The sequence below is a fragment of the Oryzias latipes genome, chromosome 2 (assembly GCF_053564925.1).
Source record: "Oryzias latipes strain Hd-rR chromosome 2, Olatipes_Hd-rR_3.1".
Taxonomy (NCBI): Eukaryota; Metazoa; Chordata; class Actinopteri; order Beloniformes; family Adrianichthyidae; genus Oryzias; species Oryzias latipes.
In genome coordinates this window covers 34,316,929-34,343,658 of record NC_136238.1, presented here as the reverse complement: position 1 = coordinate 34,343,658, position 26,730 = coordinate 34,316,929, and the positions used below count along the sequence as shown (strand labels likewise).

Genomic DNA, 26,730 nt, shown 5'->3' with positions numbered 1-26,730 from the left:
AATGTTTTCAGAATATAACAAACGTTCACATGGGTCACACTTTCGGTCGAAATAAATCATACGCACATGCGCAGTAGGGTTTGAAAAATCGGAAGCGGATATCAGTTCCGCCGAGCGGCTATTTCCGAGCGGCTTTTCTACATTTATATGTCAGCTCGGTAATATACAAGACGATCTTTTAAACGTGCTTTTAATAATTTTACGATTAATATGAAACGCCTTTTCGCTCATCGTTTTATTTTTATTCCGTGCGGTCATTGCTCTTTGTTTTTCTGTTGAAAAACATAGCCGGAAAGAAGCCAGAATTAGCAGTATGCTAACACGGGCTAACAACATTAGCTTTGGGTGGCGCTGCAATCTGCATCTTGGCTGCATGTAAACATGTGGGAATAACATCAGCCTTTATTTAGTCGGGACACGACTCGAAACACAAATCCACGTGATTATTGTTTGAACGATTTCTAAGGACTGAGCGGCCTTTCTGCTTTGAAGCTTACACCGCCCCAAAGCGCTGTGTGTGTGCTCACGATCCTCTGCTCAGACACACTTTTAGACCCGGTTCTGAGTTCGGTAGCCCGTTCCCCTAGATTTGCGGAACGGATCGCAGTTCGTAAATCTCCCACAAACCGCTCATGGAACAAAGCACCCCCCCCTTCCACTCAAACACAAAGCTGTAAGTCCGCGCTCCGCCGGTCCACTTGACTAGTTAAGTGCGGGAGCCGACCATTTCTTTTCTAGTTTGTTTGTTACTTTTTTTGTTAAAGTCACTTCCCTCAGTTTATACTGGATAATCGTGGATGAGTCATTAGTTGGGAAATAAAATAAATAAAGTAATAAAGTAAAATAACGAATAGCAATTATATAAGACCGAAAAATTAAAAATAGCCCCCCTCCCCCCCACGACGATATCATCGTCCATCCCGATGGTTGACAGCAAACATCGTCAACGGCCAATTTAAGGGACATCGCCCAACCCTAGTCTAGAGTCTCTAATTTAACACATAAAACCAGTAAGAAAACTAGGGCTGTGACGGTGTCGAATTTTTCAACACCGCAAAAACACAAAAATAGTTCCCAAAGAAAACATGTAGTGATATTCATGGAAATCTAACAGCGCACGTTCATGTTTGGTGTTACGGAGTGAAGGAGGACAGTTATACCCCCCCCCCCCCCCCCCAACACAAAATCCTTCCGTGGGCGGCCGTGTCACGCACTTAAGAACGCACGCAGCTTGTAATGGAAATGAATACAATGGAAATGAATAATTAGAAAGCAGTAAATTTGTTGTATTTCCTTGCGAAACGGAAACTTCTGTTTTAGAATAAGGATGTGTGCTTCTGAAAGCGCGCGCCTGTTTGTGTAACTGTAAAGGGAGCCGCGTGTCACGAGCAGCGCAGAGGCAGACAGTGAGAGCGCGCGGGCGGTGGGAGAAAAGGAGACAACAGTCTGAAAGAAAGGAGGAAAGTCTGAACACAGGACTAGCAGAAAAAGGAAATTATCAGCAAAGATGAATGCGTTTAATGTGTTTATTATAGTTCAAATCACGCACCATATGCAAAAAGTAAAAGAAAAAGTGCGTTAAAAAAGTGCGGTGATGCGGTTATCGTCACAGCCCTAAGGAAAACCTTCCTGAGCAATCTAAAGAAATGTTGACCACACAACTTCATAACACTACAATACATATCAAGGGTCAACAACCTGGGACACACAGAGGGAAAGACAGTGGAACGCGGGGGGAGGGGGACAAAAGGTAGCACTTTGATCTGTCGTCTGTTTGTATTCTAGAGTTGGGGAAAAAATGATAATTTCTTCTCACAATAACTTTTTTGCCCCCTATGGGGTCCATTCACTCAGTGTTGCTACTACTAACCTATATAAATGCTGCCACAACATACATTACTTGTGTAATGTACGACAGCAGCTACCTGTACTTCCTGTTCCAAGTAGCTGCTGTCACCAAACTCCAATAGACCTCTATAGAAAAATAGGCAGCTGTTACTCAGTCATTCTAAATAGACAGAATTACCATTCTTGCTGTGAAACATTTTTCCTAATATCTTGTTGCTAATCTTAGTTTTTTTCATAACCTCCTGAGACCCGGCCCATTCACTTATGTCCTCTATAATGGACATTTTGTTTATCTGTATATTTTTAAGGAATTAAGAGATACCTTTCCAAATCCTATTCTTCTCTGTAGAGGACATCCTGGGCTTTCCATTGATGTGTCATGTGATGAGTTTGCATGCTGGGAACTTAAAGTTTTACCTCTACAAAGATGGCCTAATTTTATGGAAAGGTGAAAGGCAAGTCAAATATTCTGTATCTATTCCTTATATTTACCATGATAATTATATATATTCTTGGTCATAAACATGTTAGGAACAATATTTTTAGATCTGAAAAAAGTTTCATGTTTTCAGTTTTAAAAATGCAGGCATTTAATGAATGTCCACTGTAGAGGACCATTTTAATGTATTTAATGGCTGCACATGATTTTTGGATGAGAAAGTGAAGCAGAGAGGATTCTATACCAGATAGTTGAGAGAGATTTAGATTTGGAGCTTTCAGATGATAAAAAGGATGAGATTCAGGAAGAAATAACTGTTATTTTTTTAAATAACTTGATTTTTTTGTGTTTTTTAAACGTCCATCATAACAGGTTTACACCTGTGCTACCAGGGCGCCCTGCCTATCAAGATGACGCCAAAGTTTGTGAATACCGGAGTTCAATCTCGTACTTTTCACAGTACATTGATAACATTTTTGAGGATCTGTTTTCGATCTAGTTTTGTTCCAACTACCGGGGAATCACACTCCTCAGCCTCTCTAGGAAAGTCTAAATGCGCAGTACTGGAGAAGACAGTCGGCCCGATAGTCGAACCTCAGATCCAGGAACAACAGTTTGGTTTCCTTCCTGGTCGTGGAGCAGTATAACAGCTCTACACCCTCTCTAGGGTGCTGGAGGGAATGCGGGAGTTCGCTCATTCAGTCCAGATGTGTTTTGTTGATTTGGAGAAGGCGTTCGACCGCGTCCCCCGTGTCCTGTGGAGGGTGCTATAGGAGTATGGGGTCCGGGGAGCCTTGTTGAGGGCTGTCCGGTCTCTGCATGACCGGAGCAAGAGCTTGGTTCGCATAGCCAGCAGTAAGTCAAACCTGTTCCCGGTACATGTTGGAGTCCAGCAGGTCTGCCCTTTATCACCGGTTCTGTTCATAGTTTTTATGGACAGAATTTCTAGGGCACAGGCAGGGGCCGGAGGGGGTCTGGTTTGGGGACCACAGTTTCATCTCTCTGCTCTTTGCAGATGATGTTGTCCTGTTGGCTTCATTAAGCCGGGACCTCCAGCATGCATTGGAGAGGTTTGTGGTAGAGTGTGAAGTGGCCGGGATGAGGGTCAGCACTGCTAAATCTGAGGCCATGGTTCTCGACCAAAGAAAGGTAGTTTGCCATATCTTGGTGGGTAGAGTGTCCCTGCCCCAGGTGGAGAAGTTTAAATATCTTGGAGTCTTCTCCATGAGTAGATTGACAGGCGGATCGGAGCAGCGTCCGTAGTTATGCGGTTGCTGTTCCGGTCCGTTGTGGTGAAGAGAGAGCTGAGCCGAAAAACAAAGCTCTCAATTTACCGGTCGATCTTCCTCTGTAGCAGATGGTCCAACAAGTAACAAAAGAGTGATGCAGAATTTTATTGTTTTAGAACAAAATTTAATGTTTTTTGGGTAAATATCACTCTAAAGATTTAATCTGCTCCTTTTTCTGATTTTCCAAATTGACTTCTATTTTCACAGAAATATCGTCCTGTTGTCCTCTACAGTGGACGTGTTGGGAAATTAAAATAAAAAACATTTTTTTAAAAATTGAAATTGTAAGGTGTTTATTTAGGCCCAAATGGATAGGAAATCACAAAAAAACAGAAATTGTAAGACACTTTTTTTCCTCGGTTCTCAGGAGGATAATATTTTTTTTTATTGACAGTTTTTCAAGTTCTAAACTGACCAATCAGATGCCTCAGTAAAAGGTTATCCGATTACTTTAGACAAAAGTAATCGGAAAGAAGGCCTGATCGGAAGAAAAACACGTCATGTAAACACGCCGTTCGGAATATTTGGCCCCGATCAGATTAGTTCGGATCAATTTTCTTTCCGATGGAGATAGGTGGGTTATGCTGATTGTTGATCCGATCGTGTTTCATGTAAACAGTTCATTGCGATCCTGTGTCACTACTGCTCTGGTTTACATCACGCATAGACAGTGCGGTGCTCCAGCCTTGGAGCACATACAGGACCGACCGGCTGCTCCGCGCGACCGAACTGTGTCTCTGAGCAGAGCAGCCGGAGTGATAGCTCTGTGTTTGCGGGCAGGGTGCTGTTATTCCCACATATTTACGTGCAGCCAAGATGCAGATTTTTGCATTTCCCAAATGGATTTTATGTTTTTTAAACAAGGCTAATGTTGTTAGCGCATGTTAGCCCACTCACTCATAACCCTGACTTCTAACTCCGTTCCACCACAAAAAACATACTGACCACACGGATTAAAAATAAAATGTTAATCTAACAGGTGCTTCATAATTCATAAACCATAACAATAGTAGAGGATGTTTTGAAGATAATTTTGTAAATTAAAGAGCTGCCAGCTATCTACTGTGTGGCAGTTTGTTTACACCGGGACTCATTTCCTCTTCCGGTATTTTCAACACTACTGGGGATGCGCAAATGATTTATTCTGACCTAAAGTGTGACCATGTGTACGTTTGTTCTAATCGGAAAAAGTTTTTCTGGGCCCATGAACACAGTTCAATTTAAATCCGACCGTTGATCCGAGCAAGATATTTTGCCCATGAAACTGCGGCTATTGACAAAAAAAATTATATCAGAACATTACATTGTAAGCCACGGTATCTTTTACAGCTATTAAGAATTTTGAAGAAAAAAAGTAATTGATTGACATACAGTAATCTTTGTTGTAGTAGGACAACAGGGTCATGATTAGTCAGTACAGACAGTTTGGTGAAAATAGCTTCAGTATCTTCAGAGCTATTGAGCATCTTTGTTATAAGTCATTTCTCTATTAAAATTTGATAAAAATATATACAATAAAATAGTGACTTTTTTCACAAAATATTGATTGTAGCATGAATATGCTGACGAGTCTTCAGTACCATATAAATGTAGAAATTTATTCATTTTTGAGAGATGATTGATTTTTACAGAATGGTCTTTCCTCAGATATTGTACTTTGTTGACAACGGTCTCTTGGCAGCCATCTTTCTGACGTGTCTCCATTTACACCTCAAGAGATCACTTTTCATTAAAAGTCAGGAAAAAAACATCTTTTTTTTTCCTCTTGAAATGTATTTGTAGTTCAATCAGTTGTAGTGTGCTGTGATTCACAGCAGCAGATTCAAGCAGTTTAAATCACTGATTTGAGGTTGTAACTCTAATGAACACATGCAAATGGTAATTTGTCAGTTGTAATTTTATTTGTCAAACTTCACAGCAGAAGATTTTCACACACAGATGCAGACTTTTGGTTTGCCACATTCTATTTTACAAGTTCTCACATCAAATCTTGAAGCTCGTCCATTTTGACACATTTTTACCGTCTGCGCTGCCAGCATCACCTCCAGGCTAACACGCACACATAAACACACCCACTAACACCACCACAGACAAGTTTCTGACCCCGACTGATGGGGCCCCAGACCTCGGTCCTGGAGGTGATTTCTAAATAAAATAAATACAATAACAGACATGTGAATGTTACTTTATTAGCAGCATATTCCTAACATAACACAGCTGGTGTTGGGCTGAAATAACCCTCAGAGACTGTGTCAAACATTTACTATAGATGCCTGCATCTTTACTGTCAAAAATGACAAGAATCTAAAACATTATATTTGTTTTCAGACTGTTTTGCTTTTTATAATTTCATATCAAAATAATTGGAGACAGAATCAGGTTAAAAGTACATTTTCTGTCAATCTCACCGTCCACTTTCTAGTAAATCTGTCCTATTTATCTCAGCATGATTTAAGTATACAGTTTTATAACATTAAAGACCTGTTTGTACCATTTATGAATTACTTATCTGCAATTTAATTTCCTTAAAAAAACAAATAAAATCACTGTATTTAATTAAGCAAATGTGATTTAATTGACTTTTTTGTTTTGTTTTATTTTTTGTCTTTTTAAACTATGGATTTCAACATTACTGTAATGTATAAATTCTTTATTGCTTTGACTATAGTGCTTGACATAAATCAAAAATCAATCAATCAAAATTTTTTATCTTTAACTGGTTCAGACTACAAGTTATTGACTGAAACAGCTCTCCTTATAGGGGGAGGTGTAGAGGACAGTTTTATACTGTTGTGCTAAAGAAAACAAGAAACTTATTTTAAAACATTAAAAGTTTTTTTATTGTGCATATTCTGAATGATTCCATTTAAAATTGTGTTGGTACTTAAAAATGCATAAAGTCACCATAACATATAAATGGGCCTCTACTTGTATTTCTGCAGGCTTCCCCCAGTGTTTGATGACTGAAAAGGAAGATCTCTGCATCCAGCAGAGGAACTTCAGAGTGGAACAGGAAGAACCGGAATGTCCACAAACCAAAGAGGAACAGGAGGAACCAGAACCTCCACAGATGAAAGAGGAACCAGGGGAACTTTGCATCAGTCAGGATGAAGATGAGATTGATCTGAAGCAGGAGACTGATACCTTGATGGAGATTCCTACTTATGAGGAAGATGAGAACAGTGAAGCAGATCTAAACAATCAGCAGAAGTTTAATGTAACTGATAGTCAGGATGAAGAAGGAAACCAATATGAAGAATCAACATCAACTACAGATGAAGAGACAGACCCACAGAACAGAGATCAGAGGAAGAAAAGAGACAGAAGTCATGTCCAAAGTGTGGACAGGTCTCACATGTCAGCAGGTCAGTGTGACCCTGATGTAAGAAAAAATTTCAAGAAGCCAAGTTTGGGTAAGAAACGTAAAAAATCTCCAAAAGAAGAGAGACTTTCGTCTATCAGGTCTGGTAAAAACTCAACAATAATTACTAACCCGTCTGACTACATGGAAACTGGGTCTGATGAAAAATGTTATATCTGTAAAGAATGTGGTAAAAGCTTTTGTAACATATCCCTGTTCAGAATTCACACAAGAATCCATGCAGAAGATAAGCGATTTTCTTGTAAAGACTGTGAGAAAAGCTTTAGTCAAAGATCTAGCCTCAACATACACATGAGAACTCACACAGGAGAAAAGCCTTTTACTTGTAAAGAATGTAAAAAAAGTTTTAGTCAAATATCTACTCTCAAAACACACATGAGAACTCACACAGGAGAAAAGCCTTTTACTTGTAAAGAATGTAAAAAAGGTTTTAATCAAATATCTAGTCTCAAATCACACATGATAATTCACGCTGGAGAAAAGCCTTTTTCTTGTAAAGAATGTGATTCAAGTTTTAGTCATAAAGCTGATCTCAAAACACACATGAGAATTCATACAGGAGAAAAGCCTTTTTCTTGTAAAGAATGTAGTAAGAGTTTTCATCAAATATCTAATCTCAAAACACACATGAGAATTCATACAGGAGAAAAGCCTTTTTTTTGTAAAGAATGTAGTAAGAGTTTTAATCAAACATCTTCTCTCAACAAACACATGAGAACTCATACAGGAGAAAAGCCTTTTTCATGTAAAGAATGTAAAGAAAGATTTCGCGATGTGTCTACACTCAACGCACACATGAGAATTCACACAGGAGAAAAGCCTTTTTGTTGTGAAGAATGTGATAAAAGTTTTAGTCGCATATCTAATCTCAAAACACACATGAGAATTCACACAGGAGAAAAGCCTTTTTCTTGTCATGAATGTAAAAAAAGTTTTAGTGATGGTTCTGGTCTCATATCACACATGAGAACTCACACAGGAGAAAAGCCTTTTTCTTGTAAAGAATGTGATAAAGGTTTTCGTCGACTATCTAATCTCAAAACACACATGAGAACTCACAAGACTTTCTCTTTACAAACAATGTAATAAAGGAGTTAGTGTAAACTCTAAATTCTAAACTTTTCTGATAAGAGGTCGACACCTCAACCTCTGCACCACAGTCAAAGACTTTATTTTACAGGAGGGAAAAATTTGATGGCTTCCATACCATATTGATGAAGTAACTTCATTAGAGGGAGGCACAAGTGAGTATTTACTGTGTAGAAATGAAGTTTTCTACTAATTTATTGTTATAATATGATATTCTTACTTTCTAGGAATTCTTTTTAGGTTTTCAACTTTACATCAAAAGCAAAAAAAGTAATGGATCAATACATTTGAATCTTTGTGTGATGATATTATACAAAGAGTTTTACTGCTGACAAAATGTGTACAACTTTTTCACAAAATGAATTGTTTTAGATGTACCTGCAAATAGAAATGAGTTGTTTTTTTTGAGTCATTAGAGCTAATTCTTGAATGTCTTCATTATGGTTTAAATGTTTTTTTATACATCTTTAATTCTAACACTTAATGTGATCAGTGAACATTTAATAAACATTTAAACCCAAAGTAGTGACTGCACTATATACTTTGTTAGGTCAAGTAATAGGGGTGTAATGGTACACGTCGTTGTACCAAACCGTTTCGGTATGGCACTTTTGGTTTGGTTCACCTTTGTACCGTTTTGGTTTTTAAATTTTATTTGTTTTTTTGTTTTTCTTCCTCCCAATCTAATAACTTTGCGCCAAGACGGAACTAATGTTAAACGCGAGTTTTCGCAGAGACGCCATTAGGTGACGGACAGTTAGCATGTCAACTATAGCACTATGGCTAACGCAGACGCGAGACCAGAACTTGAGGACCCACCCATCTCCTTACGCTCTCCTGTGTGGGAACACTTTTGATTTGTTGTGAGCATCCATGAAGGGAAAAGACAGTTGGATAAGTCAAACACCATGTACCGACACTAGCCGCGGTTACATGGGCAAAATATCTTGATCGGATCAATGGTCGGGTTAAAATTCACCCGTGCACATGGTCATAGAAAACCTTTTTCCGATTAGAACAAACGTTCCCATGGTTCACACTTCCGGTCGGAATGAATCATTTGGGCATGCGCAGTAGTGTAAAAAAATCCCGGAAGACATGGGTCCCGTTGTAAACAAACAGCTGCCACAGACATTTATGCAGCAGCTCGGTAATATACGAGACGATCTTCCAAACATGCTTTTTATTAATGTAATGAATATTATGAAGCGCCTGTTCGCTCATCGTTTTCATTTTTAATCCATGTGGTCAGTGCTTTTTTGTGGAAGAACGGAGCTGGAAGAAGGGTTAGGAAAGGCTATAAACACGCATCTTAGCTGCACGTAAATGTCTGGGAATAACATCATCCTTTATTTTGTCGGGACACAACTGGAAACACAAATCCATGTGATTGTTTGAACAGTTTCTAAGGACTGAGCGACATTACTGCTCTGAAAAGTTCACACACACCGCCCCAAAGCCGCTGTGTGTGAGCTCTGCTCAGACACAGTTCCTGAGTCCTGCAGCCGCTAAACCAGAGCGGCAGGACGGCTCGCAGTCTGAATTCTCCCACAAATAACAAAACGTGAAAAACTCCCCCTCGTGAAGGGTGTAAGAGAGGAGAGAGGCAGTGGGGCGAGAGCGGAGCAGCGCTTTTCACGGGGCCTCCGCAGAGCAGCAGGTTGGTCCCTTATGAGCTCCAAAGCTTTCTCTCAGCAAAACATCGCCTATGCATGACGTAACCTAGAGCAGTAGTGACACACGATCGGAATGAACTGTTTACATGCTCCACGATCGGATAAACAATCGGTATAACCCACCTATCTCGTTCGGAAAGAAATGTTGATCCAAACAAGTCTGATCGGGGCAGAGTATTCCGAACGGCATCTTTACATGATGTTTTCTTTCTGATCAGGCTTTCTTTCCGATTACTTTTGCCCATGTAAATGCAGCTAGTGTTTCACGAAGATCGCGCATGCCGCTGTAAAACATCTAATCTGCTAATGCACTTAAAACGGCATCACCAGATTGTCTGTAATTAGTAATGACTGAACTGTTTGGCAAAGCCTTTCAGATGCTAGTGGAAAATAAGTCTGCTATTTTGGAGGAGATGTAGGTAAAGCTTACCAAATACAGAGCAACAGGATGCATCCCTCTTGATGCTAACCCTCTTGAATTGGGAAGAACCAACGAGATCAGCTAGAAGCATATTGCAAAATTGGCAAAGAGGTATCTCCATTTCTGCAACCTCTGTCCCGAGTGAGAGAGTTTTTTTTCTACTGCTGGGGACATCGTTACCGCTAAAAGATCTCTGGATATCCTGGATATGTTGACAAACTAATCTGAAAAACTGAATACTAAAATGAAACTTAACTCAGCAAAATCAAAGATAGGACAAAAGTGAGATTTGACACAACACATCCAAAAACATGCATTTTGCAAACGCAAAATAAAAACGTTTTTGAAAGCAAAAAAAAGTAAAGCAAAATAAAAATGATCAAAAAGCAAATATTTAATATTTTCACTTGCAACTTAGAAAGTTTTGTGTGCAACATGGGGGCAAAAATATCACTCCATATTTCTCCAGCTTTTTTCCATCTGCGACGACACGGAGAGATGAGAGGAGATCAGTGTGTTTCTGGAACACATACAGAAATAGTAACTTGGCACGAATCGACACTGAAGGAGGAATCTAAAGATTTTCAAACAGAGTTGTGTTTAAAGAGATACCCTGGTGAGTTGAAGATTGTTTTTCAGTTTTTTTAATAAGCTAACCACAAGTTGGACGAGTTAGCAAGCTAACGAGCCACTATGCTACCGCATGATGAAGCCAAGAGGAGAAAGGTTGCTTATATTTTTCTGTAATTACTTTTTTAACTGAGGTGAAATAGGATCTTTCAGCCTATTGATATATGATCATTGTGTTTTACAGTGCTGGTAATCCTGTTCATTTTCTCTCCTTTTTTATTTACAACGTCACAGGGGTTGCAAGCCAGTTGCCTCTGTGCCTCTGTGCCGGTCCCAATAAATAGAGAGGGTTGCGTCAGGAAGGGCATCCGGCGTAAAAATTGCCAAAATAACCATGCGAATCATCCACAACACTTTACACATACCGGATCGGTCGAGGCCCGGGTTAACAACGACCGCCACCGATGCTGTTAACCTACAGGGTGTCGGTGGAAATTTGACTACTGTTGGTCGAAGAAAGAGGGGAGGCAGAAGGGTCCGTGGCCAGAGAGAGAAGGGAAAAGGCAGGAACATAGGTTTGAGAATAGGGACTCTTAACGTTGGCACAATGACAGGGAAAGGCAGAGAGCTGGCAGACATGATGGAGAGAAGGAAGGTAGATGTACTGTGTGTGCAGGAGACAAGGTGGAAGGGCAGCAAGGCACGTAGTATTGGAGGAGGATACAAACTGTTCTATCATGGTGTTGATAGGAAGAGAAACGGGGTAGGATTGATTCTGAAGGGGGAGTTTGTAAACAGTGTTCTAGAGGTGAAAAGAGTCTCAGACAGGATGATGAGCCTAAAGTTAGAAATTGAAGGGGTGATGGTGAATGTAGTCAGTGGGTATGCGCCACAGGTTGGCTGTGAGTTAGAAGTGAAGGAGAGATTCTGGAGTGAGTTGGATGAGGTCATCGAGAGTATCCCCAGAGGTGAGAGAGTTGTTATTGGAGCAGACTTTAATGGACATGTTGGTGAGGGCAACAGAGGTGATGAGGAGGTGATGGGCAGGTTTGGTGTGAAGGAAAGGAATCTGGAGGGACAGATGGTGGTGGACTTTGCGAAGAGGATGGAAATGGCTGTAGTCAACACTTACTTCCAGAAGAGAGAGGAACATAGAGTGACATACAGAAGTGGAGGTAGGAGTACTCAGGTGGACTACATCCTATGTAGACGAGGTCATTTGAGAGAGGTTAATGACTGCAAAGTGGTGGTAGGAGAGAGTGTAGCCAGACAGCACCGCATGGTGGTGTGTAAGATGACTCTGGAGGTCAGGAAGAAGAAGAGAGGGAAAACAGAAGACTAAGTGGTGGAAGCTACAGAATGAAGAAACTTGTGAGGAATTTAGGCAGAAGTTGAGACAGGTCCTGGGTGGTCAAGATGAGCTTCCAGATGACTGGGAAACTACAGCAGAGGTTATCAGGGAAACAGGTAGGAAGGTGCTAGGTGTGTCATCTGGAAAGAGGAAAGACGGTAAAGACACTTGGTGGTGGAATGAGGAAGTACAGGAATGCGTCCAGAGGAAGAGGTTGGCTAAAAGGAAGTGGGATGCAGAAAGGACTGAGGAAGGTAGACAGGAGTACAAGGAAGCGCAGCGTAGAGTGAAGAGAGAGGTGGCAAAGGCCAAACAGAAAGCTTACGATGAGCTATATGACAGGTGTTGGAAAATATAATCTGTCGCTTTGAGATTACTTTCCTTGTTGCATGTTCAATAAAGTCGAGAAGAAGAAAACCACGGGATTCGGCCGGATTAAGTTTAACAAATTTATTCCCTAACAATATTTCTAAAAACAGAGTAAAAACAGATCGATCTGGGTGTCCAAAATCAAGGCCTGCAATACGCAAGAGGTTACATTCCGAATTCACATGCAGCTTGTCTGGAGACACAGGAAAATTCCTTGAGTTCAGACTTTTAAGCATGTGGTCAGAACATCCTCCCCCGGGAGCAAGATGGCCGCTGAATCTCCGCCTCTGGTCGCTAGAGATTGGCTGGCAGGGAGCCTGCCCACCTCCATCATTCCATATTTGGAATTACAGCATTTGGTCCTAGCTTCCTGCTTCAAACGTCCAGGGGGGTTATTTCAAAGACGGACATCTGTCCGACCACCAACTGTGTCCCCGTGGGGGTCCAGCACCGTCGCCCGGATCCTTCTCCGCAGGCAATCAGTCCCAACTCTTTGTCCTTCTCATGTGAGTTGACACCTCCAGGGTTTCCCATGATTTAAATTGAATCCTGGAGACAATTTAATTCTGGTCCATGTCAGATCTACAGTTAAGGCTTCCAGATGGTCTTAGAAGATCAAAGACTGTTTTCTCCTGAAGGGGGTTGGAGGTTGGAGCTGCATTCCTGAAACCCCTCACATATGCAACTTAAAGAAGCTTCTTCAAGGTTTTAAGGATGTTAAAGCACACACTTCAGCAAATGACTTATCTTCAATGTAATAAAATTTAAGACTGCAAACCCTAATGAATTTACCAAAAAATATAAATTCCTTCACAGGTTAGACACAAAGGAAGGAGAAAAGGACTTGTACAGACTAGCCAGACAGAGAGACAGAGATGGGAAGGACGTGCAACAGATAAGGGTGATTAAGGACAGAGATGGAAAGGTGCTAACAACCCAGGAGAGTGTACAGAAAAGATGGAAGGAGTATTTTAAGGAGCTGATGAACGTGGAAAATGACAGGGAAAGAAGGGAGGAAGATGTGGTTGTTGTGGAGCAGGAAGTAGCAAAGATTGGAAAGGATGAGGTTAGGAAGGCTCTGAAAAGGATGAAGAGCGGAAAGGCCGTTGGTCCTGATGACATACCTGTGGAGGTATGGAAGTGCCCAGGAGAGACAGCAGTGGAATTTCTAACGAGGTTGTTCAATAGGATTCTAGAGAGTGAGAAGATGCCTGAGGAATGGAGGAGAAGCGTTCTGGTTCCGATCTTTAAGAACAAGGGTGACACGCAGAACTGCAGCAACTATAGAGGAATCAAGTTGATGAGCCACACAATGAAGCTGTGGGAAAGAGTAGTGGAAGCCAGGCTTAGGAAGAAGGTGGAGATTTGTGAGCAGCAGTATGGTTTCATGCCCCGTAAGAGCACCACTGATGCCATTTTTGCTTTGAGAATGTTGATGGAAAAGTACAGAGAAGGTCAGAAGGAGCTGCATTGTGTGTTCGTAGATTTAGAGAAGGCGTATGACAGGGTGCCGAGGGAGGAGCTGTGGTACTGTATGAGGTCGTCTGGAGTGGCAGAGAAGTATGTCAGAGTAGTTCAGGACATGTATGAGAGAAGTATGACGGTGGTGAGATGTGCTGTAGGTCAGACAGAGGAGTTCAAGGTGGAGGTGGGACTACACCAAGGATCAGCTTTGAGTCCTTTTTTGTTTGCTATGCTGATGGACAGGCTGACAGACGAGGTAAGACAGGAATCTCCCTGGACAATGATGTTTGCGGATGACATTGTAATTTGCAGTGAGAGTAGAGAGCAGGTGGAGGAACACCTAGAGAGGTGGAGGTTTGCTCTGGAAAGAAGAGGCATGAAGGTCAGTCATAGTAAGACAGAATACATGTGTCTGAACGAGAGGGATCAAGGTAGAAGCGTTAGGTTACAGGGGGCTGAGGTGAAGAAGGTGCAGGAGTTTAAGTACTTGGGGTCAACAGTTCAGTGTGATGGGGAGTGTGGAAAGGAGGTGAAGAGGCGAGTGCAGGCAGGTTGGAGCGGGTGGAGGAAAGTGTCAGGAGTGTTGTGTGACAGAAGAGTGTCAGCAAGACTCAAAGGAAAGGTGTACAAGACAGTGGTGAGACCAGCTCTGCTCTATGGGTTAGAGACGGTAGCAGTGAGACAGAGACAAGAGGCTGAGATGGAGGTAGCAGAGATGAAGATGTTGAGGTTCTCCTTAGGAGTGACCAGGTTAGACGGGATAAGGAACGAGTACATCAGAGGGACGGCTCATGTTGCCTGTGTTAGCGACAAAGTCAGAGAAGCCAGACTGAGATGGTTTGGACATGTTCAGAGGAGGGATAGTGGATATATTGGTAGAAGGATGTTGGAGATGGAGCTGCCTGGCAGGAGGGCAAGAGGACGGCCAAAGAGAAGATACATGGATGTCTTAACAGAGGACATGAAGTTGGCTAATGTTAGGGTAGAAGATGTCCATGATAGAGTGAGGTGGAAAAGGATGATTCGCTGTGGCGACCCCTGATGGGAAAAGCCGAAAGAGAAAGAAGATTCAGCTAACTAGAAATACTTACTGCTTACAGTGTTGTAAAGAAAAACAAAATGAAGTAGTTTGACATTATACTGTATTTGACTCTGAGATTCAGGTATTTGGAGTTGCCTTTGATTCTTTGACATTCAGCTTAAAGCTTAGTGCGTACAGTTTCATCTTGAATGCATTCATTAAATATCTTGGTGTCCATACTACTAATTCCACCCATTACTCCATCTAACATATTCCTATCTATTCCTGCCATGTCTTCCACATCTCTGACAGGCTTCAGTCTCTGAACATTAGCCCCGTTTACATGGGCAAAAATAATCGGAATGAATGCCGTATCGGATAGAAAACACGTCATGTAAACACACCGTTCGGAATACTCTGCCCCCATCAGACTCGTTCAGATCTAAATTTCTTTCCGATCGAGATAGCTGGGTTATACCAATCGTTTATCTTATCGTGGAGCATGTAAACGGTTCATTCCGACCGTGTGTCACTACTGCTCTGGTTTACGTCACGCATAGACGGTGTTTCGCTGAGAGAAAGCTTTGGAGCGCATACGGGACCGGCCAGCTGCTCTGCGGAGGCCCCGTGAAAAGCGCCGCTCTGCTCTTGCCCCGCTGGCGAGGGAGATGCGAGAGAGGAGCTCTTCGTGCCCCGTGACCCCGAGCTCTGCGTTCCGGTTCGGGTGCTGGTGGACCGAGTGAACCATGTCTCAGAGTCTGAGCAGAGCAGCCGGATTTTTTAATGTGTGTTTGAGGGGAGGGTGCTTTCTTAAGTGTTGCTTTTTGTTGTATGTAATATGTGGGAGACTTGGATGGACTGCTATCTGTCCCGCCGCTCTGGGTTAGCGGCTGCCGGCTTTAGGAGAACCGCGTCTGAGAAGAGCACGGACCGCCAGCACACACATTGGCTTTGGGGCGGTGTGTGCTTAGAGCAGAAATGCCTCTTGGTGCTAAGAAACCGTTGAAACAAACAGGAGGATTTGTGTTTCCAGTTGTGTCCCAACAAAATAAACACTGATGTTATTCCCAGACATTTACGTGCAGCCAAGATGCATATCACAGCTTTCTCCGCATGGTCCTGGATTTTGTGTCAATCAAAAGACTAATGTTGTTAGCGCGTGTTAGCCTTCTCCTAACCCTTCTTCCAGCTCCGTTCTTCCCCCAAAAAGCACTGACCACACTGATTAAAAATAAAACGATGAGCAAACAGGCGCTTCATAATATTCATCACATTAATAAAAGCACGTTTGGAAGATAGTCTCGTATATTACCGAAATGCTGCATGTATGTGGCAGCCGTTTGTTTACAACGGGACTCATTTCCTCTTCCGGGATTTTTTAACACTACTGTGCATGCCCTAATGATTCATTCCGACCAAAAGTGTGGCCCATGTAACCCCGGCTACTGTTCGCTGTTGCGGCGCGGCACGTGATCAAAACAATCATGGCGGACTTCAAACTTTCAAAGCCATGAAGACGAGGTATATCTACATGTTTTCGCAAAACATACTTTATTGAAAAAGGTGAAAAATATATATTAACCGTTAGATATTTTAGTGGCCCGAGCGGACAAGTGAAAAATAAAGTCTTGTGGTCCGTACTGCTCGAGCGAGCTGGACCGGGCCAGCGGACAAATGGCTATATCGAGCCCTGGCCTCCCCCAGCCATGCACTGCGTCCGGTGGAATTAATCATGGAGATGGCCTGGTCATCCAAATACAAAAACAAAAACCTGAAGGATCACAAGGAATCAGGCTGCTGATGCCCAAAATGAATGAACAGCGAGGCGCCAACAGTTCTCACATACAGTCACCTTGATGGCAGTGATGCCAAGCTGCTCTTGGAAAAGTTTCATGAACCGGGAGGTGAAGTTAGTTCGCTGGTCTGTCAGAATTTCATCAGGTATTCCTACCCTGGAGAAAAACTGAATTAACGCTCTCATGACTGCAGGAGCTGTAATGGTGTGCCGGGAAAAGCTTCTAGGAACCGTGTAGCATAATCAGAGACCACCAAGATTTACTCATGACTCGGGATGGGTATTGTCAAGGTTACTACTACTCTTATTGATACTGCTTATCGATACGGCATTTTAACGGTACTCTTATCGATACTTTGTGAGAACGAAAAATAAACAAATAAATAAATAAATAACAAATTAAGAACACAAAGTGTTTTATTTCGTCATTATATAACAGCATTGTTTTTTAACAAAACATTTGTCTTTATACATGAGAATGTTCCAATAAAAACATGGAATGCACATGGATGTGCTAGACCAGGGGTCGGCAACCTGAACCTCTCTAAGAGCCATTTGGATCAGTTTCCCACTGAGATGAAAGCACAGGGAGCCACAACACTAGATGTGTTAGAAAAAAGGTTTTTGCCGATAAATAATGATAGTTCATTTGACAGTACTTGTATTGATTCAAAATGCTGTCAGGATATTTATTTTATTATTTGTATTCTTTATGAGAGTGATGATCCCTTTGATCTTTTGTCCATTTTTCACAACCTTCAATAGACTTTTCTGTCTGTCAAGCACCAGAGTTAAGATGAGTGGGATGATGGAAACAAATTCACTTTGATGTAGATTCTTTTCTATTTATTTTCTTTAAATACATTTAACCCAAATCATTACATTAATTTTATGGATGACAACTATGTTTTAATAGGAAGCAGCTGTTAGTTTGTTGCGGGTCTGGAATCATAAGCGGATGAGTCTAAGCTCCGCCCCCGCCTTTCTCCCGCATCATACGGTCATTGTAGCAGTAAGGTGACAGTGGGGGCGCCCTGACGCAAATTTAATTCGTTTTAAGCGGAAATGGGTGATCTTAGTCTAAGGGGATGAAAGGATTTTTTTATTTTTTTGGGCGCTCACGTGTCCCCTGTCAAGCTGCAGACACGCCCCCTCAGTGTGCTTATGATGCTCTCTTCCTTCTGCCTGCTCGGTACTACCTGATGGTGTTAAAGGCACCACGACACTCTGAGAACATGATAGTTATCTTACAAAATCACAGAGAGCCGCAGCATTTTGGACCGTTTAGCTCTTTCCGCCATCTTATAACTTTGGTAGCGTTCCTGTGCGCACGCGCCGCGTACTGTCTTAACAACAGCCCCGCCCCCCGTGCACACAAATAGTCAGACAGACCCCTCCTCTTCAGAGAGAATAGCGAAACTAATATAATCATTAATTAAAGGAAAATTGACTGACTTGCAGAGTTAATTATGGCAGATAATGTTTATATCTTGTGGGACCCAAAAAAAGCGACTTCTCCAGTACCGATAGCAGAACCGTTGAGGTCAGATCTTAACGATACTCCTGATATTGCTGATGTTCTCACTGTTTGGCCTCACCATCCCTCCCAGTGGCGTCTTTTGGCTTTAGGTGGCACTCAAAGTGTTATGTATCAGTTTAGCTTTCGGCTGTCGTATCAGTCATGTTTTCGACTACATTTCTCAGAAGTCCTGTGGTGGACTTGGTGTAATCCTATGGGCTCCCCTTTGTTTTGCATCTTCTTGGTGTTTTCTCAGTGTTCTATTTTCTTCCATTATCACCGGTCTTTTGCATTTCTCTGGTCGCGACTCGTTTTTGAATCTAGAATTCCGCTTTGTTTAAGTAAGACATGTGGTCCTATGACCATTTAGTATTATTTCTGCCATGGATCTCTGGTATATTGATGCATGCCACTATGTCATCCCTTGTGTTTGTGCAGCACATCCTTAATTCAATCTTTGGTTTTATAATTAAGAATTTGTCTCTGTTGGGCCACCTGAATTTTGCTATGTGCATTTTTCCCCATGGCCATGTTGTTTTCTTGTTCTGGGTAGCTCAGTCCTGGACCTCCGTGTTCCTGTTGTTCTGGATGTTTGTCTTTTTTTTGGTCTCTAATTCTCGATGCTTTGAGTGGTTTTGTTATGACGATGACTGTTTGGATCTTTGGTCTCCCTCCACTTGTTTTCTGATGGTCAATCCTCTCCCGTCATAATTCTGCTGAGACTTTGAGGGCTGCGTCACTTCTCACGATTTGCGCAGCTGCACTGTGTCCTGCGCGTCTGTTCCTCTTTGAGTAATTATGAAAAAGAAAATTGCTACATGTTCTGCTGCAGCTAATCATATATCTGCGTTACCTTTTCACCAGTACAGAGTTCCTCGTTTTATTGCAAGAGTTTCGTTGTAAACATAACCGTGATCGCTGAAATCCAAGGAGTCTGATTACAGAAGTTTATGGCAGTAAAACTCCTCACTGACTAAATACACTTTTCTCAGACAGACATGAACATTTTCATCCTTGTCTCTTGTTTGAAGTCTCAAACTTTCATGGAAATTAAGTCCAGGATCTTAGAATAAAAACAAAGATCTGATGGATCAAAGATTTCTGTATATCTGAAGAGCTCCGCGTTTCTGTACAGGAGACACGGCACGGACTGAAGAGATTGATTGACAGGGTCTCCAGCCAATCAGGACACAGAACAGGGTGCTGTTTAAAAAACGCAGCATAATCGCTCTAAAAAAATGAACTAAACCGGTAAAGATGAACTGCGACGTAGAAAGAGAAGACTGTCTTCTGTTATGTTTGACAGGAATTTTAGAGGGTTTCAGGTTGGAGCACAGACTGCATAAGGGGGAAATAAAATGTCACTTCTTGATCATGTGGGCAGATAAAAAAAAAACACGGGCCTCTGATATTGTTCAGTGGGCCTGACCAAATATGGGGACAAGCCGGATTAAGCCCGCGGGCTGTATTTTGCCCACCCCTGAACTAGTGTGAAATATATGACTGAGCAGTTTTTGACTTTTATTGGTGTTTGCCAATACACAAATTCGTTTAAAAGTATAAAAAGGGCTTTTTCTTGTGTTTGTATCCCTGCAGAACTCCCCCAGCATTGGATGACTGAAGACGAAGATCAATGCAACCAGCAGAGGAACTTTAAAGTGGAACAGGAAGAACCGGAACATCCACAGACTAAAGAGGAACCAGGGGAAGTCTTCATCAGTCAGGATGAAGATCAGATTGATCTGAAGCAGGAGACTGATACCTTGATGGAGATTCCTACTTATGAGGAAGATGAGAACAGTGAAGCAGATCTAAACAATCAGCAGAGGAACTTCAGAGTGGAATATGAGGAACCAGAACCTTCACAAACTGAAGAGGAACAAGGGGAGCAACAATTTCAACAGATTAAAGAGGAACCAGAACCACCACAGATTAAAGAGGAACCAAGGGAACTCTGCATCAGTCAAGATGAAGATCAGCTTGATCTGAAGCAGGAGACTGATACCTTGATGGAGATTCCTACTTTTGAGGAAGATGAGAACAGTGAAGCAGATCTAAACAATCAGCAGAGCTTTAATGTAACTGATAGTCAGGATGAAGAAGGAAACCAACATGAAGAATGGTAAGCAGGAGACTGATACCTTGATGGAGATTCCTACTTTTGAGGAAGATGAGAACAGTGAAGCAGATCTAAACAATCAGCAGAGCTTTAATGTAACTGATAGTCAGGATGAAGAAGAAAACCAACATGAAGAATCAACATCAACTACAGATGAAGAGACAGACCCAGAGAACAGAGATCAGAGGAAGAGGAGGGACAGAAGTCATGTCCAAACTGGGTCTGATGAAAGATATTGTGCATCTAAAAAATGTGGTAAAAAGTTTAGTGGGCGGCCTCAGTTGAAATTTCACATGAGAACTCAAACAGAAAGGAAGACATTTTCTTGTGAAAACTGGGAAAAAAGTTTTAGTTATGAATCTAATCTCAAAAAACACAGGACAATTCACACAGGCGAGAAGCCTTTTTCTTGTAAAGAATGTGATAAAAGTTTTAGTCGTAAATGTACTCTCAAAACACACATGAGAACTCACACAGGAGAAAAGCCTTTTTCTTGTAAATAATGTGATAAAGATTTTAGTGAAAAATCAAAACTCAAAAAACACATGCGAACTCACACAGGAGAAAAGCCTTTTACTTGTAAAGAATGTGATGCAAGTTTTAGTCACAGATCTAGTCTCAAAAAACACATGAGAATTCACACAGGAGAGAAGCCTTTTACTTGTAAAGAATGTGATAAAAGTTTTTGTCAAATATCTCATCTCAAATCACACATGAGAACTCACACAGGAGAAAAGCCTTTTACTTGTAAAGAATGTGATGCCAGTTTTAGTCGAATACCTCTTCTAAAAACACACATGAAAACTCATACAGGTGAGAGATAGTTTTTATGGCTGATAAATGGCTCAGTCATAAATGTAATTTAGTAAAATACATTAGAACACACACAGGTGAGAAGCTTTTCTTTTGTAACGAAAAGAAAATATAAAGGATTTAGAGAAAAATCTCAACTTCAAAAACAGAAAAACATAGAGCAGAAAACTTGTACAGTATATGGGAAAATATTGTGTAAATGCCATTTGGTCGTTTTTTTTTTGTTTGTTTTTAAAAGAAAGAACTTGTTTTGTTTATATACAAAAAAGGAAAATGTTGGAATATTTCAAGCCTTAGTTTAATTTAGTGAATTTATTGTATAGGTTTAAATAAAACGATGTTCTTTGTCCAGGAAAGAAAAGAACATTCTAACAAATGTTTATGTCAAAAACATTTAGTGATCATGTTTAACCCTTGTGCTATCCTAGACACTTTACCATTGGGAGTTGGGTCATCTAGACCCACTAGACAGTGCTCTGAACCTTTTATCTTCAATGATTTGTGATTTTCACTGGTGTCCGTGGATTACATGAAATCTTTTCACCTTTATCCACCTTTGTTATGGTAGGGAGAACACGTCAATGCAAGGATGGGGTCATCTAAGATAGCACAAGGGTTACAAAGTGTGTTGTGTCCTTCCTGCCAGCGACTGCTTTGGTATTGGAGGTGTAAATTATCTCAGTCAGACTGGTGGACTGATTGTATTCTGCACCATCCCATATTGCCAAAATTGCCTAAATCTTTTTCAGTGACTACCCCCAAGGTGGTGGCCTCAATGACACAGAGCATTGATGTAGTAATTCAGTTCAAAGGAGGCATTAACTACATTTTGTCCTGCCATTGTTTTTTTATTATTTTAGACAAAACTTATTTAGTTGACCATTGTTGTATTTTCTGATAAGACAATGTTTATGTTGTCAAAGTGTGTACATTATTATGAGAAATGTTTTGTAAATATCTTTGATTTTTTTGTCATAATTTCATTATTGTTTTAGATTAAAAAAGGGACTTCAGTTTTTAATTTGTCAAGGCATGTGAGCTAGTAACCATTGAGTGAAAACAGATTTTCTTTTAAATCCACTAACTAATGGAATCACCATGAATCAGCAAATTCTGCAGCTCAGAAAAGTGGCTTCAATATGCAATGATTTAAAACAAAGTATTGCAGAACTTTGAGGATGGAAAAACTGTGGAGAATATTTTCATATGAATCATCTTCTAAGCTGTTTGTTCCCTTTTGGGGTCATGAAGGCAGGGGACATCCTGCATCCAGTCTGTCACAGGGCCCATGCACTCTCACATTCACATCTAGGGACAATTTAGACCAACCAATCGATCTATGAAGCATTTTTGGAATGGAAGCTGGAGTCCCCAGAGGAAACTCACACATGCACAGTGAGAACATGCAAACTCTACTGTTTTCAGATCCTCCAACAAGGACTTGAACCGAGGGCCTTCTTGCTTTGAGACAAGAGCGCTAACCACTGCACCACCGTGCAACCCGACAACAATGAGGTTTATGTTTTTGTTGTTTATGTTACTGCTGAACGTAACCAGAATGTTGATGGAAACTTGTTTGAAGTAACAAACCCCATTTCTTTCTTTCTATATAAATCTTTGTGTTTGTATCACTTTTGTTGATTTTGATCTTTGGTTCTAAATGATGCTGATTTAATACATATAATTTAAACTTTTTTATACATTCTGTAAAATTACATACCTATAGTAACTGTACAAACATATTCTATTAAAAAGCAAGAATCGTGTTTCGTTGAGCTAGATTCATGAATTGAATCGGATCGCCACCTAAGGAACGATCCACAGTCTTTGTAGAACTGCATCGCTACCATTTAGTGAGGAAAAGGTTTTCCTAAAAATGTATGAAGGAAGATATAAAGTACTGCATTCACTGTGAAACATGTACTTATTCAAAGACGTAAGCATAAAATGACTTTTAAGGAGAATAAATGTTTAAACTTGTAGACGAAGCAGACGACTTGAAGCATTTTTCTTTTTTAAAATCTGTAAAAAATATCACATTTATCTAAAAATCAGAATCACACTTTAGAACAACTGTTTGTCCTGTTTTCTATTGGACTAATGTTCACCATCTGCTGAGCAGAAATATCTAATGTTGAAGTGAACTGTTTACTTTTTTTCACGAGTTTGTTCACAAAACACAATTTGTGTGCAGTAAAGACAGCCGTTATAAAGCCTTATATATCTTATAACAGGTTTAATAGTATAAAATATAACCAGTGTGTTTGTGACTGAAAGATAGAATGAGAGAAACACCTCTGCTGTTTGGACACTTTGACCAGCAGAGGGCAGCAGAACTTTCAGCAACTCTGGATCTGATCCCACAAAAACAATCCATGGATGATCAGATTTCAGAAGATTTGAAGGATCAAAGACAAAGATGTTCTGAAGAGAAGATGTGAGAAGAAAGTCCAGAATGAATCCACTCTGACTTCTCCTCATGTCTCTGAAGCTTGTGTCTTCATGTCTTCACCTCAGAGTTTCTTCTGGATTCCATGTGGATCAATAATATTGATCATGTTCTGTTGTCATTTTCCATCAGAACTTCAGGCTTTTCTCTGCTGATGATCTCTGAGCTGAACTTCTTGGAGGAATTCCTGAATCTGGGATTTGGAGCAAACAGTCAGAACAAAGGAGGTTTCCATTTCTTCTAAGCTCTGCCAGAAGAAAAGAGCTGAAGCTTGAAGCTGAAGCAGCATTTGCTCAGAGAATCTGTCCTCCAGACCAACAAGTCCCACCACAGCCTTGAAGACGTTTCCAGAAGCAGCAGCAGACTGTGTTCCCATGACGATGCTGAAGTCAGCTGCTGCGCTGCAGGAGAAAGTCTGCAGCTCCTCAGTCAGGAAGCTCTTTCAAGCTCGTGCACATCTGTCAGTGCAGCAGCAGAAAGCCTGTTTCCCTGCAGGAAGTCTGAGACTTTTCAAAGTAAGAGCCTCATGTTGGCAGAGATGGGTTGGATTCTTTGATGCTCCAGTGTCTTTTGGATTCAGGATGAGTTCATGCAGATCTAGAAATCCCACCATGATGATCATCCTTGAGGAATTTCAAAATAAAAGACTTACAATCACTGCTGGATGATAAATACATTTACTCTTTATTTTCTGTCAATAAATAATATTTATCAATAAATCCTTGATTGTAAATGATGGATCTAAAGTTGAAAAGAAGTCAAAGTGCTGACTCAGCACAGATCAAAGGAGACACAGATGATTTCCTGGAATGAAGAAAACATCAAACATCATGATGTGATCTGGAACTGAGCTGTTCTTCAGAAGATCCTCCCAAACATGGAAACTGTTGCTGCAACACCTGAAGCTTTGCTTCTGTTGCTAGTGAGATCTGATGGATCAGAACCAGACTTCTGTCAGCTGGAACTGGGGCTTCTTCCAGACCATGTGGCCTAATGGACAAGGCGTCTGAGTCCGGATCAGAAGATTGAGGGTTCAAGTCCCTTCATGGTTGGATTTAGATAATGTTCTTTTCCAGAGAACTTGGCATTTAGCAGTCGGGGGGAGAGAGGAACTTCCTGACAGGAAACATAGTCAATTATCTGACATCCAGGATTCATTTCTTTCTCTGTTGTCCTTTCAGACTCACTGGAATCCAGCTGCTATGGTAGAGTGTCCTTGTTGAAGCTTCATGTCTTGTTTGTCTCTTTCATGTTGGTTGATCTCTATGGTTTTCTCTGTGTGGTCAGAAGGTGACGATAAAGGAAACATCCAGTTTCTGCATACGTTACTTTTAGGCTAATGCTAAGTAAACAGAGAAAACATCTCTGATCTGATTGGACCAAAGCATGTCAGTGAAGTCCACAGTGGTTCCTGCTGTGAAGATCTGTTTCTCTGTTTGTGGATGAAGAGAACAAACGTAGCAGTTCTGCTGTTCCTGAAGTTCCAACATCAGGTTCATAGAGACCAGCATAGACCAGATCTGTGTTCCTCCAGGTTCAGGGCTGGGGTCGTATAGAGGTCAGTACTCTGCGTTGTGGCCGCAGGAACCCCGGTTCAAATCCGGGTCACAGCAATATGTTCAGACCAGGAGTCTGACTGATGCAGACTGATTGATAGAATGACTCATGAGGTCATTTGAGTTCATCTGCTGCTGATTACCTGGATCAGGTGTGTTTAGCCAATAAGGAGCTTTAATGGTAGGTTAGATCAGGGGGGGGGCAATTATTTTAACTCGGGGGGTGGGGGGGGGGCACATTGGGTTCTAAAATGAAATAGAACGGCCGGACCAGAAGCAGATGCGTGGAGTGAGAATGATATAACATGGAATGTAGATGAAAACTTTTGGAATTGAAAATTAGATATTTTAAAACAGAATATTCTAGATGTTTTAGTTTAGAAATAATATAATAATAAACATTTGTTCCAATTTTAGATCTCTTTTTTATTGTGAAGCCCTTTGGGACCTTGAGGGAGATGTAAAGTTCTATATGAATACAGTTTCATTCATTCATGATCCTTTGAATAAAATAAATAACATTATTTATGAAATAAAACAATGATCAAATAAAACTATGATTTTCAGAATTCAGGAAAAATATACTTTAAAAAAATAAAATAAATAAATCATCGGACTTGAACCCTCAACCTTCTGATCCATGAGGCCACATGGTCTTAGAGAACATCCAGGTCCAGCTGCAGGTGGAGGACAGCATCATCCAGCCGTCACAGACTGGGGGCGGAGCCTGGAGATGACTGCTGAAGGTCAGAGGGCGGAGCTTCATCAGGATGAAGGTGCTGCTTGGATTCTGCTTTGATGTCCGTCTGTTCTCAGTCCCTTCATGGCTGCTGCTCAGAGCTGTTTCTGGATGTTTCTGGAGAATTCATGTCTTTACTGATCCAAATGTGGGATTTCTGTTTTTCTTTGGACTTTTCTTTATTTCAGGCTTTTAGCTTTTGGAACTTTCTTTGTTTCTATGCTTTAACTTCCAAACGGGTTTATCTAAGACAATCTGATTGTTTTTCATTTGACTTTCTAGGAACTTTCTGTTTCATCTTTGAGGATTTGGACTTTTGAAAGACTTTTAGCTGCAGTTTCATCCTTTGAACCAGATGGATCTGAATCTAGAGTCAAAGATTCTAAGGAAATCATGGATTCACAGACATTTGATTGAATTTCTGTCTGGATCAGAAACCAACAGCAGACATTTCAAGCCGTCATCTGTTCCTAATGTTCATTCCCCGCCATCATTGAAAGCTTTTGGAATAGTCCCTAAAGCCAGCGATCGGGCCGCTTTGGAGCATGAACTCATCACTCGGTGTCACGGTGGCAGAGAGATGACAGATCCCAAATCTGAGGCTGAAATGATCACGTCCTACCAGCTCCACTCTGGATTTGGGACCAAAAACCTTTGAAGATGTTGGAGCATTGTTGGAGAATAGACTGACAACATTTGTTTGGAGGAAAGATTGACCTTTGACCCCTCCCTCATGTGTTCCACATCCAGCTGCAGACACACCACTACAGCTCCCATTCCACTTCTGATCCAGCAGTTAGAACCAGAGCCTGCATTTGCAG

At 41.1% G+C, this 26,730-nt stretch overlaps 1 protein-coding gene and 1 non-coding gene across 3 annotated transcripts in view; both read left to right on the top strand.

Annotated features, from left to right (window-relative positions):
- Nucleotides 1–23,153, top strand: part of LOC144987256 (uncharacterized) — a 37,746-nt gene extending 14,593 nt beyond the window's left edge. Inside the window, exons 4-5 of one of the 2 annotated variants that reach the window (XM_078936447.1) lie at nt 6,519–6,941; nt 19,830–23,153. In XM_078936447.1, the coding sequence (XP_078792573.1) occupies nt 6,519–6,941; nt 19,830–20,359 (953 nt within the window). In that variant the 3' untranslated portion in view covers nt 20,360–23,153. Of the gene's footprint in view, nt 1–6,518; nt 6,942–10,613; nt 13,245–19,829 lie in introns of those variants that run through there. The other variant, XM_078936451.1, reaches the window with a different exon arrangement.
- Nucleotides 23,154–24,593: 1,440 nt separating this feature from the next.
- trnar-ccg (transfer RNA arginine (anticodon CCG)) lies at nt 24,594–24,666 on the top strand. Its single transcript has one exon. It is a non-coding gene; the product is annotated as a tRNA-Arg (tRNA).
- Nucleotides 24,667–26,730: the final 2,064 nt, after the last annotated feature.